Source organism: Cajanus cajan, chromosome 1 (genome assembly GCF_000230855.2).
Source record: "Cajanus cajan strain Asha chromosome 1, NIPB_CcT2T_4, whole genome shotgun sequence".
Classification (NCBI taxonomy): Eukaryota; Viridiplantae; Streptophyta; class Magnoliopsida; order Fabales; family Fabaceae; genus Cajanus; species Cajanus cajan.
The window spans coordinates 53,011,180-53,031,615 of NC_138517.1; the positions used below are offsets into that span (position 1 = coordinate 53,011,180).

Sequence of the window (20,436 nt, forward strand, 5' to 3'; positions counted from 1 at the left end):
TGAATTCAAACTTGAAATTTGAATTCAAATTTTGGCTCCCATGTGCTAGTCTGAAAATTTAGGTGCCTAGATGCATTTAGGTTTGATTTGAGAGTTATTTAGGGTTAATTTGAGTGGCACATGTTCAGCCACCCATGGTGCTAAATATGTGACTCAAATGTAACTTAAATGACTTCCAAATTAAACCTAGTTTAACCTATTTTACCTATTTAAGTAATTCTTGTATATTCCTAATCTAATGACCTAAATACAATGGTCAAACAAATACAATGGAAAGGAAAAATTACAAGAATGAAAATGAGCCCAATATTGGGTACCAAAAGCCCAAAGGCCCATGAAGCCCAAAACTAGGCCCAACAAGCCTAAAACCTAAAATGCTACTCTATGTGGTCCAAAATACAATCACAGCTACTGGCATCTTCTCAAATGTCAGGTTCTCCTTCACTTGTACATCGTCCAGCTCCACCACATGACTCGGGTCATGAACATACTTTCTCAGCTGAGACACATGGAATACATCGTGTAGGTTGGAAAGGGACGGCGGCAAGGCCAGCCGATAAGCAACCGGACCTACACGTTGTATGATCTGATAGGGGCCCACGAACATCGGTTTCAACTTCCGTGCCCTCAGTGCTCTGCCCACACCAGAAGTCAGAGTCACCTTTAGAAACACATGCTCCCCCTCCGCAAACTCCAAAGGCTTACGCCTTTTATCAGCATATGATTTCTGCCTACTCTGAGCAGTCTTCATCCTTTCCTGAATCATTTTCACTTTCTCAGTGGTCTGTAGGATTAGCTCTGGACCTACCACCACCGACTCACCATTTTGGTACCAGCACAGAGGGGTCCTACATCTCCTGCCATACAACGCTTCGAATGGCGCCATCCCAATGCTTGCGTGAAAACTGTTGTTGTATGTGAACTCAACCAACGGTAGGACCTCCTCCCAGCTACCCAAGTGGTCTAACACACAAGCCCTAAGCAGATCCTCCAAGGACTGAATTGTCCTTTCTGACTGACCATCCGTCTGTGGATGATAAGCAGAGCTCAACTTCAACTTCGTGCCTAGGGCTTGGTGGAGACTCTGCCAAAACCTTGAAGTGAACCTCGGATCTCTGTCTGAAATAATACTAGAAGGCACCCCGTGCAACCGCACTATCTCCCTCACATACAACTGTGTCAACTTTTCCAAGGACCACTTGATGTTAACAGGCAAAAAGTGTGCGCACTTGGTCAACCGATCTACAATCACCCAGATAGCATCACTATTCCTAGCTGACCTAGGCAACCCAACAATGAAATCCATGGTAATGCTATCCCATTTCCATTCGGGAATCTCAATCTGTTGCATCAACCCACTCGGCTTCTGATGCTCAACCTTTGCCTTCTGACAGGTCAGGCAGGCCGCCACATACTCAGCGATCTCCCTCTTCATACCAGACCACCAGAAATTCTTCCTGAGGTTCTGGTACATCTTAGTCATACCCGGGTGTATGCTAAGTCTACTCTTGTGGCCTTCTTCCAATATAGTTCTCTTCAGTTCCGCATCCCGAGGCAGACAAATCCTGCCTCTAAATCTCAAGATCCCATCTTCTCCTAGTTCAAAACCAGCAGCTTTCTCGGTACCCAGCAAGCCAAGAAGTCTCACCAGCTCCTTGTAGACCCCTAAAATTGTCCGGGTCAGAAATAAGACTCGAAGACTCTCAAAGACTGAAGGAAGATCAGCCAGAAGGACTCCTGGAAGGCCCTAGGAGGGTTCTCTGTAGGTCTAGAGGTCTTAGAATAGCTTAAAATAAGGAAGTGGAGGGAATGAAGCCCAATACGGCCGTACTGAACTTAATACGGCCGTATTGAAGCTTCAATACGGCCGCAGTGAACTCAATACGGCCGTATTGAAGTTTCTGAAACTTCAATACGGCCGTACTGAAATCAATACGGCCGTATTGAAGCTTCAATACAGCCGCAGTGAACTCAATACGGCCGTATTGAAATTTCTGAATTTCAATACGGCCGTATTGAACTCAATACGGCCGTATTGAAGTTCAAAAATTTCAATACGGCCGTATTGATTCCAGAGCCCGTATTGGGCGTGTTCCCTATAAATATGGCGTCATTTTGACGTCATTCCACACTTTTACACACAGTTTTAACCCTCTTCTTGAGTATTCTGGGTTTTTTTGAGCAGTGCTCTGCCTAGAAATCACTCGGAGAGTTGATCCGACGAAGTTTTTGAGTTCTGAGCATTTTGCTTGAGTCTCGAACTAAGTCGAAGGGAAATCCATCGGATTTCCAAGTCAAAAATTATTTTTTAGGAAGGAGTGAGCGGGCTTGTAGAGCGAGGGAACGCCAAAGAGTTCCCAGTTTTACTTGATATATAAAAAGCACACTTCAAGAGGTTTCTTTTCTAAAAATCCCTTCTTTTACTGCTTTCTGTGTGCATATTAAACTGTCATCATGTAGATAGTTAATTTATAATTGCTTAGAATAAATAGGGGTAATTTAGTAATTCTACACTGTTATTTTAGAAATAATCTGTCATAGGGAACCCGAAAGGGGCGCTGTGGGGTGCTAACACCTTCCCCACGCGTAACCGACTCCCTTACCCGACTCTGGTTGTAATGGCCGAAGTCGATTTTTGAATCGATTGCCTTATCCCTTTTTCCAATGTTTTGAGTAAAACATTGGTGGCGACTCCAAAGAACCCTCCTTTTGCGAAAAACACTAATCCATGGAGGGTCCCGCTTGGGATTAATATGGATTGGTGAATCATTTAATAAAATTGCTCGTTTGACAAGGTCTCAGTTTGAGAATACATCATTCTAGCAATCCATATTTTTAAACAAATAAACGAGTCCAACCATCCTTCGCGAATGCCGAAAGCCCCGTTTCGGGCCGGTGGCGACAGATGGCGACTCCACTGGGGAAGCTTCGAGAGTCAGTCCCATTTAGTGACAGATTATTTTTTAACAAATAATACTTAAAATTACTTTATTACCCCTCACTTGTATGATAACATGTTTATCTATTTGGCTTTAATAACTGTTGTATTTTTAAATTTACGCAATTGTTTGAAATAAAAACTGCACACAAACCTTTGCACACAACAGTTCCCTCTATACCCGGGGGCATGAGTGATTAACCATAGGGAGTGGATGTTAGTACGGCCGGTTGTCGAATGGGTCTATAGGTGCCCGTAGACCGTTGTCGGAAAACATCACTCAAGGTGATAACCATGAACTTGAGTCCGACGGTGCGTTGGAGCTTTCCATCGACCTACAATGAGAGGAATTGGGTCCCTATAATGGGGGCACCTTGGGGGCCTTGGACTGGTGAGAACAGTTAGAACCTACCTTGAATATGCACCTTTCTGCAGGATACCCCTACCTCGTGATTCGCTCGTGACTGTTCGTGGATGAGTGAATTGTTTGTGCATTGTTTATGTGAAATTGTTTGAGCATACATTGCATTTCTTTAAACATACAACATTCCTATTCTTTTAAAAATAAGAATAAATAGGAATAAGAATCTTCCATTGCATGGTGTTAACATCTACCTTCATCACATTCATGTAGGTAGTTTCCCTTTTCACCCAAAAAAAATACAAAAAACAAAATACCCAAAAAAAAGGAAAAAAGGGTTATTTATCCAAACCAAGCAATATCATGCATCATCTTAGGGACATCCCGAAAACATGATAATGCTTAGTTCAATAAACACAATGCATGCATATTCAACATCATCATCTCATATCATGCATATAGATCATGGAGGGATCTAGGAGTCATTCATTTCATACATCCCTCCCAATAAATCATTAATAAACATTAATAAAAAGAAAGAAATAATCGATGCGTATGTTCAAGATGGATCGCACGCCATTTGTTATTAAGCGTAAGCCAACAACCGCGCCAAGCGAGCGCACATCAACTCCGTTGTTGGTAATCAAGACAGACAAAAGGGAAGGTCCGACACCGTTAAGGATCATCGCTCCAAGGCCTTTCCCCTACGAATCAAATAAGGCTGTGCCATGGATATACGACATCCATTCTTCTGCCGACAGCGATATCTCCAACATCGCTGGACTTGGGGGCATGACTAGGAGTGGCAGGATCTACACTCCCGAAGATCTTCATGATAAAGCTCCCAAGAATAAAGAAAAAGAAGAAAAGAAAACCGAGGAAAAAGAATCCGAGGAGGAGACAGACGAGCTGTTAAAGTTTATCCGACAGAGCGAGTACTCCATCATGGATCAACTTCATAAGACGCCAGCAAAGATTACTCTTTTGTCGTTGATCCTATGCTCCGAACCGCATCGACAAGCTCTGTTGAAAGTCTTGAACGAGGCATATGTGTCGCATACCATCTCCCAAGACAAGTTTGAGGGGATTGTTAGTCACATTAAGGCTAATGATCACCTCTCTTTCACCGATGAAGAGATCCCCGCCGAGGGACCTAACCACAACAAGCCCTTGCACATCTCTATAAAGTGCAAGGAGTATCACATCGCTAAAGTCTTGGTAGATAATGGATCTTCCTTGAACGTAATGCCAAAAAGAACGCTCAAGCAATTGGCAATCAAGGGAGTCCAAATGCGCCCGAGCAACATGATCGTTCGAGCTTTCGACGGCTCTAAAAGAGAAGTGGTGGGAGAGATCAATCTTCCAATCCAAATTGGACCCACTATCTTTAATGTCGAATTCCAAGTGATGGACATTACTCCCGCATACAGCTGTCTCCTCGGCCGACCTTGGATTCATGATGCGAAAGCTATTCCTTCTACGCTCCACCAGAAAGTCAAGTTCATAGTGGATGACAAACTGGTGACTGTACAAGCTGAAGATGACATACTCATCAGCAAGCCATCCAACATACCTTATGTGGATGCAGCGAAGGAAGCTTTAGAAACCGCCTTCCAAGCATTGGAAATCGCCGATGTCGAAACGTTTCCCCGAGAAATGAAGAAGGTAGCCTCCATGCTCACTAAGAACGGATACTTGCCAGGACAAGGATTAGGCAAGGACTCCCAAGGAATCCCGGAGCTACCCATTATCAAGGACAATCCGGGGAAACAAGGGTTAGGATACAACCCTGTTAATGATCAAAGAACGAAGAGGAATCAAGATCCTTCTCGACGTTCTTTAAGCCAGATCTCTAGGAAGGCTGGTTCACAAACGTCAAGGCCAGCTGTCGTCATCAAGTGTCCTTTTCCTTCTAATAGGGATGTGTAAATTCAGTGACTATTAGAGATCACTCCTCGAGGACAGCCCGACCCCCGAGCCTCGATAGGGCACATGTTTTCCACTATGATTATAATAAAATCATTCTTTCTTATTGCTTCTTTTCTTGCTTGCAATAAAATTCTAAACCACATTATTTAACCCTGTTTGAATGAACATAAGTGAGGTTAAAATCGTCTTAATAATCAATAAACCCACATCATTTTTATGTGGAAGTGTGTGTGACAACTTGGAGCACCTTCCCTTGGCCTCTACAAGTGCCATCATGGATAAAAAGAAATCCTTTAAAATAAAAGAAGCTCGGCAGGAAACCCAAAAAGGGGACTGCGCAAAAATAAGAGCAAAAGACCCGCTAGGAATCCCACAAAAGGGTGACCTAGGCAAAAATTAGGGTTACAAAATAATGAACAAAAACAAAAGCCCGCTAAAACTCCACAAATGGGTGTTTTAGGCAAAAGTTAGGGCAATCGAAAAACAGAATAAATCCATGATGGTACCACCAACTGAATTCAACAAAGGGGCTCAAGAAAAGCTATCCAAGTTGTCAAATCACAAATGTTAATAACCAAGACGTGCTTAACTTCATAAGTGTTTAATCAAACAAGCCTAAACACTTAAGCCTACCATTGGCCAAGCCATTCTTACAAAATCCATTTTTCAAAAAATAAATAATCCCCTCTAAAACACAAACTTTCAAAAGAATATACCTTTCCTTTCTTTTCTCTCTTGTCCCAAACGATTTTAGGATAATCTAGTGGAAACATGGAGATATAGTGGTCAATAGGAGGGTTGACATATCTTTTAAAGGAAGGGAAGGATCATTTGGTTGATGACACCAAATCTCAATATAACATGCATCATTCCTCGGTTACAGAAATCGGCAGCACACAGCCCGTCTAGAGGAATGGCAAAAATCCAAACAGAGAAACGCATCGGTTAATTCTTTTGAAAAGTGAATCAAATAGAATTAGGTGCATCATACTGCATACATGCATACAGATGATAGGTGTAATGGAAGATCACTTATTCTCTGTTTATTGAAAAAAACAAAAAAAATATATATAAACTTCAGAAAAACAATACGCCCGTATCATGTTCAGTATGCCCGTACCAAAATTAGGGTTATGAACAAATTTTCAATTCAATACGGGCATACTAAAATGAATAACGGCCGTATTGGCAATAACAGAAATCCTCCCTCACATCAATGACAAAATTTCTCCAAGAAGAAGAGGATAGGGGGAGCAATTCATTTTTTCCAAAAATAAAATAATTAAACTTGCATTTTGTGCATCGCGCACATTAATTGCACATTCAAAGACCTCATCATGAGGCAATTGCATAAAATAGAAAAAAATAGAAAATTGCTTGTGTATGACAGCAGTCAACAAAAGCCGAAAACGAAAAAAGGCAAGGATACAAACAATACTCCTCAGTTTGTACAGAATGATTGAGCCTGGAGAGGCTTGCTGAAAAAATACTTCCTCAGAATAATTAAGCCTGGAGAGGCTTGCAAAAACAATACTCTCTCACCATACAGAATAACTGAGCCTGGAGAGGCTCGCCGAAATAATACTCTCAGAATAACTGAGCCTGGAGAGGCTTGCCGAAATAATACTCTCTTAGAATAATTGAGCCTGGAGAGGCTCGCCGAAATAATACTCTCACAGAATAATTGAGCCTGGAGAGGCTCGCCGAAATAATACTCTCTCAGAATAACTGAGCCTGAAGAGGCTTGCCAAAATAATACTTCTCAGAGACATTTCTGTACAGAAAAAGCCGAAATCAACCAAAAAAGGCAAAAACACAGAAAAAGCCAAAATCAACAAAAAAGGCGAAAACACAGAAAAAGCCAAAATCAACAAAAAGGCAAAATACAGAAAATCCAACAAATCATACAGAATAATTGAGCCTGGAGAGGCTTGCCGAAACAATACTCATGCAGAATAACTGAGCCTGGAGAGGCTTGCCGAAATAATACTCATACAAAATAACTGAGCCTGGAGAGGCTCACCGAAATAATACTCGACAAATTGTACAGAATAAATGAGCCTGGAGAGGCTCGCAGAAATAATACTCCCCAGAGGAAACCTCAACTCAAGCTCATGGAACGAATCCCCAGCGAGAGCTATCAAAGCAAGATCGACGACATTCCCAATGGAAGCACGATCACCCAAGCAGTATATCTAGTCAAAGGACTTAAAACTTCCTTAGTGGAAGATAGCTCTCTCACTCAAGCGCTGAGTGAGGCTAAGCCTGCAGAGGCTTCCTAAATAATACTCTGGGATACATAAGATCCCACATTCCCCAGTCGCCTACTCAGAGGCATCCCTGCAAAAGAAGAAAAAATCAATAACAATTCCCCAAGCGGAATTTGGCTTTTTAGCCAATCATTGAACGTCAAGCTGATACGCCTAATAGAAGAGGCTAATCAAAATCAACGACAGAATCCCCAGCGGATAACAGCCTACACAGAGGCGACAAAAATCAGAAAACCCAAAAGAGATACCCGAATAAAGATAACCGGGATACTCCACTAACGTCAAAGGACGTCAGCCAAACATAAGGCATCGCTCAATTCAAGAAGAGCATCTGTGTCTACACCCCAAGGAAACAGAAATTCCTCAATGGGTACCAACAATGCAATGCAAGTTGGGACACAAAAACCTATGAATGACTGCACATCCCCTAGACGGATCCCTGCGTTATCCAGCCCTCAGTGGCACAAAATCAGAAAAATGTCGAAGCAGCATCGTGGACTGTGGAGACAAAATCATCTCAAAAGCCTGGAGAGGCAATACTCAGCTACCCCGAGGTTGTCAAGGAACACGGAGGTATGCAACTACCCCGAGGTTGTCAAGGAACACGGAGGTATTAGCCTGGAGAGGCAATACTCAGCTACCCCGAGGTTGTCAAGGAACACGGAGGTATGCAACTACCCCGAGGTTGTCAAGGAACACGGAGGTATTAGCCTGGAGAGGCAATACTCAGCTACCCCGAGGTTGTCAAGGAACACGGAGGTATGCAACTACCCCGAGGTTGTCAAAGAACACGGAGGTATTAGCCTGGAGAGGCAATACTCAACTACCCCGAGGTTGTCAAGGAACACGGAGGTATGCAACTACCCCGAGGTTGTCAAGGAACACGGAGATTAGCCTGGAGAGGCGGTACTCAGCTACCCCGAGGTTGTCAAGGAACACGGAGGTATGCAACTACCCCGAGGTTGTCAAGGAACACGGAGGTATTAGCCTGGAGAGGCGGTACTCAACTACCCCGAGGTTGTCAAGGAACACGGAGGTATTAGCCTGGAGAGGCGGTACTCAGCTACCCCGAGGTTGTCAAGGAACACGGAGGTATGCAATGAGCCTGGAGAGGCGACGACTAATACTCAACCTGGAGAGGCTACTCAACAATTTTCCACCGGAAGACGCTACAAGTCAGAAGGTTGGCACATTACCCGGACAATTGGGTCAACTCCTTTACTTGTCAATCGGTACACCAAAAGGCCGTTTGACTAAGTAAAGGGGGGGCAGCTGTAGACCCCTAAAATTGTCCGGGTCAGAAATAAGACTCGAAGACTCTCAAAGACTGAAGGAAGATCAGCCAGAAGGACTCCTGGAAGGCCCTAGGAGGGTTCTCTGTAGGTCTAGAGGTCTTAGAATAGCTTAAAATAAGGAAGTGGAGGGAATGAAGCCCAATACGGCCGTACTGAACTTAATACGGCCGTATTGAAGCTTCAATACGGCCGCAGTGAACTCAATACGGCCGTATTGAAGTTTCTGAAACTTCAATACGGCCGTACTGAAATCAATACGGCCGTATTGAAGCTTCAATACAGCCGCAGTGAACTCAATACGGCCGTATTGAAATTTCTGAATTTCAATACGGCTGTATTGAACTCAATACGGCCGTATTGAAGTTCAAAAATTTCAATACGGCCGTATTGATTCCAGAGCCCGTATTGGGCCTGTTCCCTATAAATATGGCGTCATTTTGACGTCATTCCACACTTTTACACACAGTTTTAACCCTCTTCTTGAGTATTCTGGGTTTTTTTGAGCAGTGCTCTGCCTAGAAATCACTCGGAGAGTTGATCCGACGAAGTTTTTGAGTTCTGAGCATTTTGCTTGAGTCTCGAACTAAGTCGAAGGGAAATCCATCGGATTTCCAAGTCAAAAATTATTTTTTAGGAAGGAGTGAGCGGGCTTGTAGAGCGAGGGAACGCCAAAAAGCTTCCCAGTTTTACTTGATATATAAAAAGCACGCTTCAAGAGGTTTCTTTTCTAAAAATCCCTTCTTTTACTACTTTCTGTGTGCATATTAAACTGTCATCATGTAGATAGTTAATTTATAATTGCTTAGAATAAATAGGGGTAATTTAGTAATTCTACACTGTTATTTTAGAAATAATCTGTCATAGGGAACCCGAAAGGGGCGCTGTGGGGTGCTAACACCTTCCCCACGCGTAACCGACTCCCTTACCCGACTCTGGTTGTAATGGCCGAAGTCGATTTTTGAATCGATTGCCTTATCCCTTTTTCCAATGTTTTGAGTAAAACATTGGTGGCGACTCCAAAGAACCCTCCTTTTGCGAAAAACACTAATCCATGGAGGGTCCCGCTTGGGATTAATATGGATTGGTGAATCATTTAATAAAATTGCTCGTTTGACAAGGTCTCAGTTTGAGAATACGTCATTCTAGCAATCCATATTTTTAAACAAATAAACGAGTCCAACCATCCTTCGCGAATGCCGAAAGCCCCGTTTCGGGCCGGTGGCGACACTCCTCATCCTGCAATTGTTTGAGTCCAACCTGCCTCAAGAACTCATTAGTTATGGTAACTGTCCCACAACTAATGCGATCCTGAGCTAACTCCACACAGAGATTCAAATCCCTGAACTTCTCAACCAGCTCCAGCTCTCTTACCATCATACTCGACATGTGGAGGGATTTCCTACTCAGCGCATCTGCCACCACATTGGCTTTGCCCGGATGATACATCAACTGAAAATCATAATCCTTCAGAAACTCCATCCGCCGCCTCTGCCTCATGTTCAGCTCCTTCTGATCAAACAAGTACTTCAGACTCTTGTGATCACTGAAGACGCTGAACCGAGCACCATATAAATAATGTCTCCAGATCTTCAAGGCAAACACCACGGCTGCTAACTCCAAGTCATGAGTGGGATAGTTCTTCTCATGAATCTTCAATTGCCTTGAAGCATATGCCACCACTCTCCCATTTTGCATGAGCACACACCCCAGGCCCTGATGAGAGGCATCACAGTACACGTCAAAAGACTCATTAGAGTCTGGTAACACCAGCACAGGAGAAGTGGTTAACCTCCTTTTCAGCTCGACGAAGCTCTACTCACATAAATCAGTCCAAATGAATGGCTGCTCCTTCCTAGTTAGCTGGGTCAGGGGCGCTACTATCTTAGAGAATCCCTCAATGAACCTCCAATAGTAGCCCGCTAAGCCCACAAAGCTCCGAATATCTGTGACAGTCCTCGGGCGCTCCCACTGCAACACTGACTCCACCTTAGCTGGATCGACGACAATCCCCTCAGCTGAAATCACGTGGCCCAAGAACTTCACCTCATCCAACCAAAACTCACACTTCGAAAGCTTAGCATACAGCTGCTTTGCTTTCAAAATCTCTAACACTGTCCGTAAGTGCTCTCCATGCTCCTTCGGGGTCCGGGAGTAGATCAAGATATCATCAATAAATACCACTACGAATTTATCCAAGAACGGCCGGAAGATTCTGTTCATATAGTCCATGAATACTGCGGGGGCGTTGGTCACACCAAACGGCATCACAACATATTCATAGTGACCATACCTAGTCCTGAAAGCAGTCTTAGGTATGCCACCCTCCTTCACCCTAATCTGGTGATATCCTGACCTCAAGTCAATCTTGGAAAACACCGACGCACCCCTCAGTTGATCCATTAAGTCATCTATCCGGGGAAGTGGATACTTGTTCTTAATGGTCAATTTATTCAGCTGTCGATAATCAACACACAGTCTACTACCCCCATCCTTCTTCTTTACCAACAACACTGGAGCACCCCACGGCGATACACTCGGTCGCACCAACTGTTTCTCCAACAGATCTTCCAACTGAACCTTCAGTTCAACCAGCTCAGCAGGAGCCATTCTATAGGGAGCCACTGACACTGGCCCCGCACCTGGAACCAGGTCTATGCTGAACTCCAGCTCCCTCACAAGAGGTAGTTCTGGCACCTCATCAGGAAATACTTTAGTAAAGTCTCTCACCACCTCAATATCAGCTAAGACCCTCTCGGTTTCTACACTCAAAGCAGCAATCAGGAGACAACACTCTGCTCCATCTCTCAGCAATGACTCAGCTTGGCCAGCTGAGATCAACAGCTCATCCTCCTTCTGAGGAAAGATCAACCGTCTATTGGCACAATCTATTAGAATGCGATTGGCAGAAAACCAATCCATTCCCAAGATTATGTCAATATCCACTAATGGTAAACAAATCAGGTTCACCTTATACTTTTTCTCATTCACCACAACCGGGCAACCCACACACAACTCAGAAGCAATCACAGAAGCAGAAGCGAGCGTCGACACAAGTAGTCTCAACCCCAAGTCACACACAAGCACACCCAAAATAGCAACACATGCATAAGATATAAAGGAATGCGTAGCACCCGAGTCAAAGAGAATCATCACATCCTTACCAGCAGCTATGCCCTTCCCCTTCACAAGATCAGAAGAAGTCGAAGCTTCAGCACCCGTCAGAGCAAACACCATACCAGCTGCAGTGGGTCTGTCACCCCTCTGAGTCTCAGTCCTCTGCACACCACTCCTTTGAGTATCAGCTCTCTGCACACCACTCCTCTGAATATCATCTCTCTGCGCATCTCTCCTCGGTGTACTCTCCTCCGATCTACTCCCGGTGGGACAGTTGAATGACAAGTGGCCCATCTGCTGGCATCTGTAACATCTACTCTCCGTGTGTGGACAATCCCTGATCAAATGGGATCCACTACACCTGTAACACCTTAGAGTGGCACCTCCACCCTGTCTACCTCCACTAGCCGTACTGGAGGATTGCCTACTGACAGGACCCCCTTGCTGTGACTGGGGCCTATCATAGGGCTTCCTCTGACTTCCACCTCCCCTCTTGGACTCAGCTGATCTCTCGGTAGCTCTGACCACACGGTTACCCCCTTCTAACCTCTCCACAATCTTTGCCTTCTTTACCAAGGCAGGAAACTCGGTGATGGCCATAGGCACCACCACCTTCTTCAATTCATACTTTAATCCCTCAGCAAATTTTTTGCACTTCCAGGCTTCTGAAATAGTCTGTGAGTAAAAACGAGCCAAGTGCTCGAACCTCATCGCATACTCCGATACAGTCAACCCACCCTGGTGTAACCGCAGGAACTCAGCCTCCTTGGCGTGCCTTATACTCTCCGGAAAGTACTTCTCCATGAATACCGTCCTGAAACACTCCCAGTCAACTACAACTCCTCTAGAAGTAAGCATCTGATAGGCGCTTCCCCACCAATGCTCGGCCTCTCCCACAAGCATATATACAGCATAGGCTAACCTCCTCTCTGGAGGACATCCCAGAACAGAAAAGATCTTCTCCAACTCACGGATCCAGCGGTCAGCTACCTCTGGATCCGCATCTCCTGCAAATTGTGGAGGATTACACTTCCGGAACTCAGCAAGATCCCGGCTTTCCTGTGACCCTGTAGTTTTGCTGCACCAGCTGCAACTCTCTCAGCTTCCATCCTAGAAAAATATGCATTCTGCTGTTGCATAGCCATAGCCATCATTTCTATGGCATGGGCTATCTGTTCGTTGGTTCTAGTCATCGTCTACAAAAATAACAGCATCTTTAGTACCCTACCAATCACCCAAACAACAACTATCAACACAGTAATTCATCACATCCATTTGCACAGCAAGCAACACAACAAGGCAACACATCACAGAGTTAACACAACAAAAGCCTAAAGGAACCACCCCCAAAGAGTGTCCACTAGACTCGACCTGCTCTGATACCACTAAAGTGTAACGACCCGATTGGCCATTTCACTTACCACTAAACACACCGGAAACACTAGGCAGAATAGAACAAGTATATAAATATAGAGTCTAGAACATAAATATATACATATGTCCCTGTAGACCCCTAAAATTGTCCGGGTCGGAAATAAAGCTTGAAGACTCTCGAAGACTGAAGGAAGATCAGCCAGAAGGACTCCTGGAAGGCCCTAGGAGGGTTCTCTGTAGGTCTAGAGGTCTTAGAATAGCTTAAAATAAGGAAGTGGAGGGAATGAAGCCCAATACGGCCGTACTAAACTTAATACGGCCGTATTGAAGCTTCAATATGGCCGCAGTGAACTCAATACGGCGTATTGAAGTTTCTGAAACTTCAATACGGCCGTACTGAAATCAATACGGCCGTATTGAAGCTTCAATACAGCCGCAGTGAACTCAATACGGCCGTATTGAAATTTCTGAGTTTCAATACGGCCGTATTGAACTTCAATACGACCGTATTGAAGTTCAAAAATTTCAATACGGCCGTATTGATTCTGTAGCCCGTATTGGGCCTGTTCCCTATAAATATGACGTCAATTGGACGTTATTCCACACTTTCACACTCAGTTTTGACTCCCTCCTTGAGTATTCTGGGGTTTTTGAGCAGTGTTCTGCCCTAGAAATCTCTCTGGGAGTCGATCCGACGAAGTTCTGGAATTCCGAGCACTTAGCTTGGAGATTCGAACCTAGTCGAAGGGAAATCCTCCGGATTTCCATAGTCAAAATTTTATAGGAGGGAGCGAGCGGGCTTGTAGAGCGAGGGAACGCCAAAAAGCTTCCCAGTTTTACGAAATATATAAAAGCACGCTTCAAAGGTTTCTTCTTAAAGTCCTTCCTTTTACTGCTTTCTGTGTGCATATTTAAACTGTCATCATGTAGATAGTTAATTTATAATTGCTTAGAATAAATAGGGGTAATTTAGTAATTTTGCACTATTATTTTAGAAATAATCTGTCATAGGGAACCCGAAAGGGGCGCTGTGGGGTGCTAACACCTTCCCCACGCGTAACCGACTCCCTTACCCAACTCTGGTTGTAATGGCCAAAGTTGATTTATAAAATCAATTGCCTTATCCCTTTTTCCAATGTTTTGAGTAAAACATTGGTGGCGACTCCACGAACCCTCCTTTTGCGAAAACCACTAATCCATGGAGGGTCCCGCTTGGAATTAATATGGATTGGTGAGACATTTAATAAATAAATTGGATAAGATCGACAAGGTCTCAGTTTGAGAACAAGTCGTTCTAATAATCCAATACATTTTCAAAACTAAAATAAAAGCGAGCTCGACCGTCTTCGCGACCGCCGAGGCCAATTTGGGCCGGTGGCGACAGATGGCGACTCCGCTGGGGAAGCTTCGAGAGTCAGTCCCATTTAGTGACAGATTGTTTTTAACAAATAATAGTTAAAAATTACTTCGTTACCCCTTGCTTGTATGATAACATGATTTATTATATGGCTTTAAATAACTGTTGTATGTTTAAATTCCGCAATTGTTTGAAATACAAACTGTACACAAACCTTTGCACACAACAGTTCCCTCTATACCCGGGGGCATGAGTGATTAACCATAGGGAGTGGATGTTAGTACGGCCGGTTGTCGAATGGGTCTATAGGTGCCCGTAGACCGTTGTCGAAAAACATCACTCAAGGTGATAACCATGAACTCAAGTCCGACGGTGCGTTGGAGCTTTCCATCGACCTACGATGAGAGGAATTGGGTCCCTATAATGGGGGCACCTTGGGGGCCTTGGACTGGTGAGAACAGTTAGAACCTACCTTGAATATGCACCTTTCTGCAGGATACCCCTACCTCGTGATTCGCTCGTGACTGTTCGTGGATGAGTGAATTGTTTGTGTAAATGCTTATGTGCAATTGTTTGTGCATTAATAAATAACCTCGTGATAAGGTCTAAAGAATAATCCCCATGCATGAAAAAACCATGACATGAGAGGAAAGACCATGTGTGAAAATATAATAAAAGTGAGGAGCATGTGCATCATTACCAATAAAGATATCATGCATCCTCATAAACCATGCATTCTAGGTTCACCAATACCTCTTGACATGAGTAAAAGAGACCCATAATTATCGAGATTCTCCGTTGAGGAGAGAATCATAAGTCAAGGAGGGTAGTAACACTCTGTTTTAAAAAGGCAGCGCCTTAAAAATGGAGGGTTATCAAGCTCATGTCAAGAGCGTATTCATTCCATAAATTAATTAGAATAAACATTCATTTTAGAAAGTGGCTGGTCATCTCTCTGTCCTCACGCGCGCACAGAAAATCAAGAAAATGGAAGCGCTGGGGGAGCAAAATAAGAAGCTCACAACCGAGCTCTCTCAGCTCAACAAGAAAATGGACGCGTTGGAAGAACGAAATAAGGAGCTTACAGCCGAGCTCTCACAGCTCAAAGAGCAAATGGCGCAAATGATGGAACTCATGCGTCACCACAACATACAAGGGGCTGAGCACAGTGACCATGAGTCCCATCATGTTGGAGGAAGAATGGAACAAGAGCTGAAAAGCGGGAAGCTAGCTAAACCTTCCCAATCATTTAAAGCTAAGAAGACCTTTGGGAAGAAGAAGGAGAGAGAAGTCAGTGCCATAACCATCTCTTCGTCTTCTTCCACTTCGAAGTCAGGAAGATCGCAATTCAAACCTGTGAAGAAGTTTGATAAACTTCCGACCACATATAGCGACATCCTGCCGAAGCTAGTGGAAGCACGTCTTCTAGCTTACGTTCCACTAAAGAAGATTGATCCACCATACCCCGATTGGTACAAACCACAAGACAAATGTCTATACCATTCGGGGGCATCGGGGCATTCAACGGAGAACTGCAGAGCTCTCAAATATAAGGTCCAAGACCTTATTGATGCCGGGTGGATCACTTTTGATTCGATAGCGCCCGACGTGAGCGAGAATCCTCGGCCAAAGCAGGATTAGAGAGAATAACAAGCCATGATAGGGCCCCTCCACTTTTTCTTTTAGGGACTCATGATCAGTACCCGAGATCATGAGGACCTTTTCATGTAAATAAGGGTTTTGTACAGTTTTACATACATATATCAATAAAGAGGCATTTTTCATACATTACTCTCTCTTTTGTTCTTTTCTCTCTTTCCTCATTAACATTAATAAATTCTAAACCTAAACAGAACCAATAAAATAATTATGTCTGTAATTGTTCGCTCTGACCGGGATCCGAAAGTTGAGGATAAACGGGTTGAGTTGAACAGTGATGAGGAGACCATCTCTCCGGATCTGCAAAGACTGCTAGATCAAGAAACTCGTCTACTCCAACCGTGTCAAGAGAAATTGGAGACCGTGAATTTGGGACAGGGCCGAGAGATAAAAGAGGTCAACACTGGGACCCTTATCAGTGATGAAATAAGGACACATGTTTCCACTATGATTATAATAAAATCATTCTTTCTCATTGCTTCTTTTCTTGCTTATAATAAAATTCTAAACCACATTTTTTAACCCTGTTTGAATAAACATGAATGAGGTTAAAATCATCTTAATAATAATAAACCCACATCATTTTTATGTGGAAGTGTGTGTGACAACTTGGAGCACCTTTTCTTGGCCTCAATAAGTGCCATCATGGATCCTTTAAAATAAAAGAAGCTCGGCGGGAAACCCAAAAAGGGGTCTGCGCAAAAATAAGAGCAAAAGACCCGCTAGGAATCCCACAAAAGGGTGACCTAGGCAAAAGTTAGGGTTGCAAAAATAAACAAAAACAAAAGTCCGCTAAAACGCCACAAAAGGGTGTTTTAGGCAAAAATAAGGACAATCAAAAAACAAAAGAAATCCATGATGGTACCATGAACCGAATTCAAAAAGAAAGGTTCAAGAGAAGCTATCCAAGTTGTCAAAATCACAATGTCAATAAACAAAGATTTTCTTAACTTCATAAGTGTTTAATCAAACAAGCCTAAACACATAAGCCCACCTTGGCCAAACATTCTTACAAAATCCATTTTTCAAAAATAAAATAATCCCCTCTAAAACACAAACTTTTGAAAATATATCCCTTCCTTCTTTTCTCTCTTGTCCCAAAAGATTTTGGAATAATCTAGTGGAAGCATGGAGAAATAAATCATCACCGAAAATGGATCTAATCAGAATAATAAAATGGTGGAAGAACTGTGCCAAGAATTCAAGATCCAACACCACAACTCTTCCCCATATCGGCCAAAGATGAACGGGACAGTCGAGGCAACCAATAAGAGCATCAAGAAAATAGTGCAAAAGATGGTTGTCTCATTTAAAGACTGGCATGAGATGTTACCCTTTGCTCTTCATAGCTATAGGACTTCAGTACGAACGTCTGCAGGAGCTACTCCATTCTCCCTCATCTATGAGATGGAGGCAGTTCTACCCGTCGAAGTCGAAAAACCTTATATAAGGGTAATCATGGAAGCAAAACTTTCCGAGGCAGAAAGGGTTCAAAGCCGATACGACCGGTTGAACCTTATCCAAGAGAAACGGCTGAACGCCATATGCCATGGTCAAGCCTATCAAAGGAAGATCAAAAAAGGCTTTTGACAAGAAAGTCCACCCTCGAGTCTACCATGAGGGAGAGTTGGTAATAAAGAAATTACTACCAACTCAAAAGGATAAAATCGGAAAGTGGGCCCTAAATCACGAAAGAACGTACGTGGTAAAACGAGCTTTCTCAGGAGGAGCATTGATCCTCACAAACATGGATGGAGAAGAACTTCGATACCTAGTCAACACTGACGTGGTAAAGAAGTACTATGCTTGAAGACGTTGCTTGCATAGGCCCGCTAGGACGAAAACCCAAAAAGGGCGTCCTAGGCAAAAGTTAGGGCAAAATAAAAAGCCCGCCAGTACAAGGGTACTAGGCAAAACAAAGGCAAAAATTATCCCCGCTAGGATACGTCCTAGGCAAAAGTTAGGGGCAAAAGAATAAGATGTAAAAACAAAGCAAGCAACGATCGCTTGAATCGAAAACCGAAAGGCGGTTCAAGTGATTATCTTCTAGAAGCAAGCGTCTTGCAGCATCTACACTCCTGGCTCAGGCCGAAGCAATTAGGGGAACGTAAAGAGCAACAATTACAGATATAATTGTTAAGCCCAATGTATATAGCCTACCCTGGCCAGCCATTCTTCAGAAATTTCCTTCTGTATATCTTTCTGTAAAAAAACACTTGTGAATATCAAATAAAATATCCATTTGTTTCTTTTCTCTCTTGACCATGTGATTATGCCTCTAAATTGATGTTTCAAAAATTGTACGAAACTCTTTTAACAATCGGTCAAATAAAGAAAATTGGAGGGGTTCCTATAAAATCCATAAATCTCCTGCATAAAGGCTCATAAAAATACTCCCTCGCGTCAATGACAGAAAGTCCTCCAAGAAGAAGAGGATAGGGAGAGCCACTCACTTTTCTAAATAAATGAACAAAAATAAAAAATTGTATTGCATGCATCACACATATTAATTGCACATTTAAAAGACCTTATCATGAGGCAATTGCATAAAATAGAAAAAATAGAAAAAAATTGCTTGTGTATGACAGCAGCAAACAAAATGCAAAGATTCAGAAAATCAACAGCGTCATACAGAATAACTGAGCCTGGAGAGGCTTGCCGAAATAATACTCTCTCAAAATAACTGAGCCTGGAGAGGCTCGCTGAAATAATACTCTCTCAAAATAATTGAGCCTGGAGAGGCTCGCCGAAATAATACTCTCTCATAATAACTGAGACATTTCTGTACAGAAAAAGCCGAAAAACAACAGAAAAGGCAAAAATACAGAAAAAGCCAAAAAATGACAAAAAAGGCAAAAATACAGAAAAAGTCAAAAGTCGACAAAAAAAGACAAAGATTTCACATCTTTCAGAATAACTGAGCCTGGAGAGGCTCGCCGAAATAATACTCTTTCAGAATAATTGAGCCTGGAGAGGCTTGCAGAAATAATACTTCCTCAGAATAACTAAAGCCTGGAGAGGCTTGCAGAAATAATACTCCCCCAACTGTACAGAGTAAATGAGCCTGGAGAGGCTCGCAGAAATAATACTCCCCAGAGAAACCTCAACTCAAGCTCACGGAACAAATCCCCAGCGAGAGCTATCAAAGCAAAATCGTCAAAATCCCCAATGGAAGTACGATCTCCCAAGCAGAATATCCAAGTCAAAGGACTTAAACTTCCTCAGTGAAGATAGCTCTCCAGCTCAAGTGTTGAGTAAGGCTAAGCCTGCAGAGGCTTCCTAAATAATACTCTGGGATACATAAGATCCCACATTCCCCAGTCGCCTACTCAGAGGCATCCCTGCAAAAGGAGAAAAATCAAAAAAACATCAATAACCATTCCCCAAGCGGAATTTGGCACTCAGCCAAACACTGAACTTCAAATCCCCAGTCGCCTACTCAAGAGGCACCCCTTTAAAAAGAGAAAAAATCAAAAAGATCAATAACCATTCCCCAAGAGGAATTCGGCATTCAGCCAATCATCAAACATCAAGATAATTCGCCTATTCAGAGGCACTCTTTCAAAAAAGAGAAAAAATCGAAAAGATCAATAATCATTCCCCAAGCGGAATCCGGCTCTTAGCCTATCATTGAACATCAAGATGATCTGCCTAACAGAAGAGGCCAATCACAACCAATGACAAAATCCCCTGGCGGATAACAGCCTACACAGAGGCAACAAAATCCAAAAATTAAAAAGAGTTACCCGAATAAGGAAAACCGGGATACTCCACTAACGTCCAAAGGACGTCAGCCAATCATAAGGCACTGCTCATCTCAGAAAGAGCATCTTCGTGTCTACACCCCAAGGAAACAGAAATTCCTCAATGGGCGCCAACTACTCAATGGAACGTTGGGACACAAGAACCTATGAGTAACTGCACATCCCCTAGACGGATCCCTGCGTTATCCAGCCCTCAGTGGCACAAAAATAAAAAACAATCGTCGAAGCAGCATCGTGGACTGTGGAGACAAAATCAACATCCAGAATCCCCAGCGGATAACAGCCTACACAGAGGCAGCAAAAATCAGAAAATCAAAAAGAGATACCCGAATAAAGATAACCGGGATACTCCACCAACGTCAAAGGACGTCGGCC

General features: G+C 43.3%; 1 protein-coding gene across 1 annotated transcript; it reads right to left on the reverse strand.

The window, feature by feature from the left end:
• Positions 1-382: 382 nt before the first annotated feature.
• Positions 383-13,100, reverse strand: LOC114916467 (uncharacterized). The gene is made up of 4 exons (XM_083069573.1): positions 12,974-13,100; positions 12,025-12,914; positions 11,300-11,949; positions 383-635 (listed from the first exon to the last, which is right to left on the reverse strand). Exons 1-4 carry the CDS (start codon positions 13,098-13,100, stop codon positions 383-385), a joined length of 1,920 nt encoding a protein of 639 aa, XP_082925699.1.
• Between the last annotated feature and the right edge of the window lie 7,336 nt (positions 13,101-20,436).

Excerpts from the sequence above, each read along its gene's own strand:
- LOC114916467 (XM_083069573.1), bottom strand. The coding sequence starts at position 13,100 with ATGACTAGAACCAACGAACAGATAGCCCATGCCATAGAAATGATGGCT. Across the intron at positions 11,950-12,024 it reads GACCCACTGCAGCTGGTATG|GATGTGATGATTCTCTTTGA; the intron begins GTGTTTGCTCTG and ends GCTGCTGGTAAG. Across the intron at positions 636-11,299 it reads CCGTGGGGTGCTCCAGTGTT|AGCACTGAGGGCACGGAAGT; the intron begins GTTGGTAAAGAA and ends TGGTGTGGGCAG.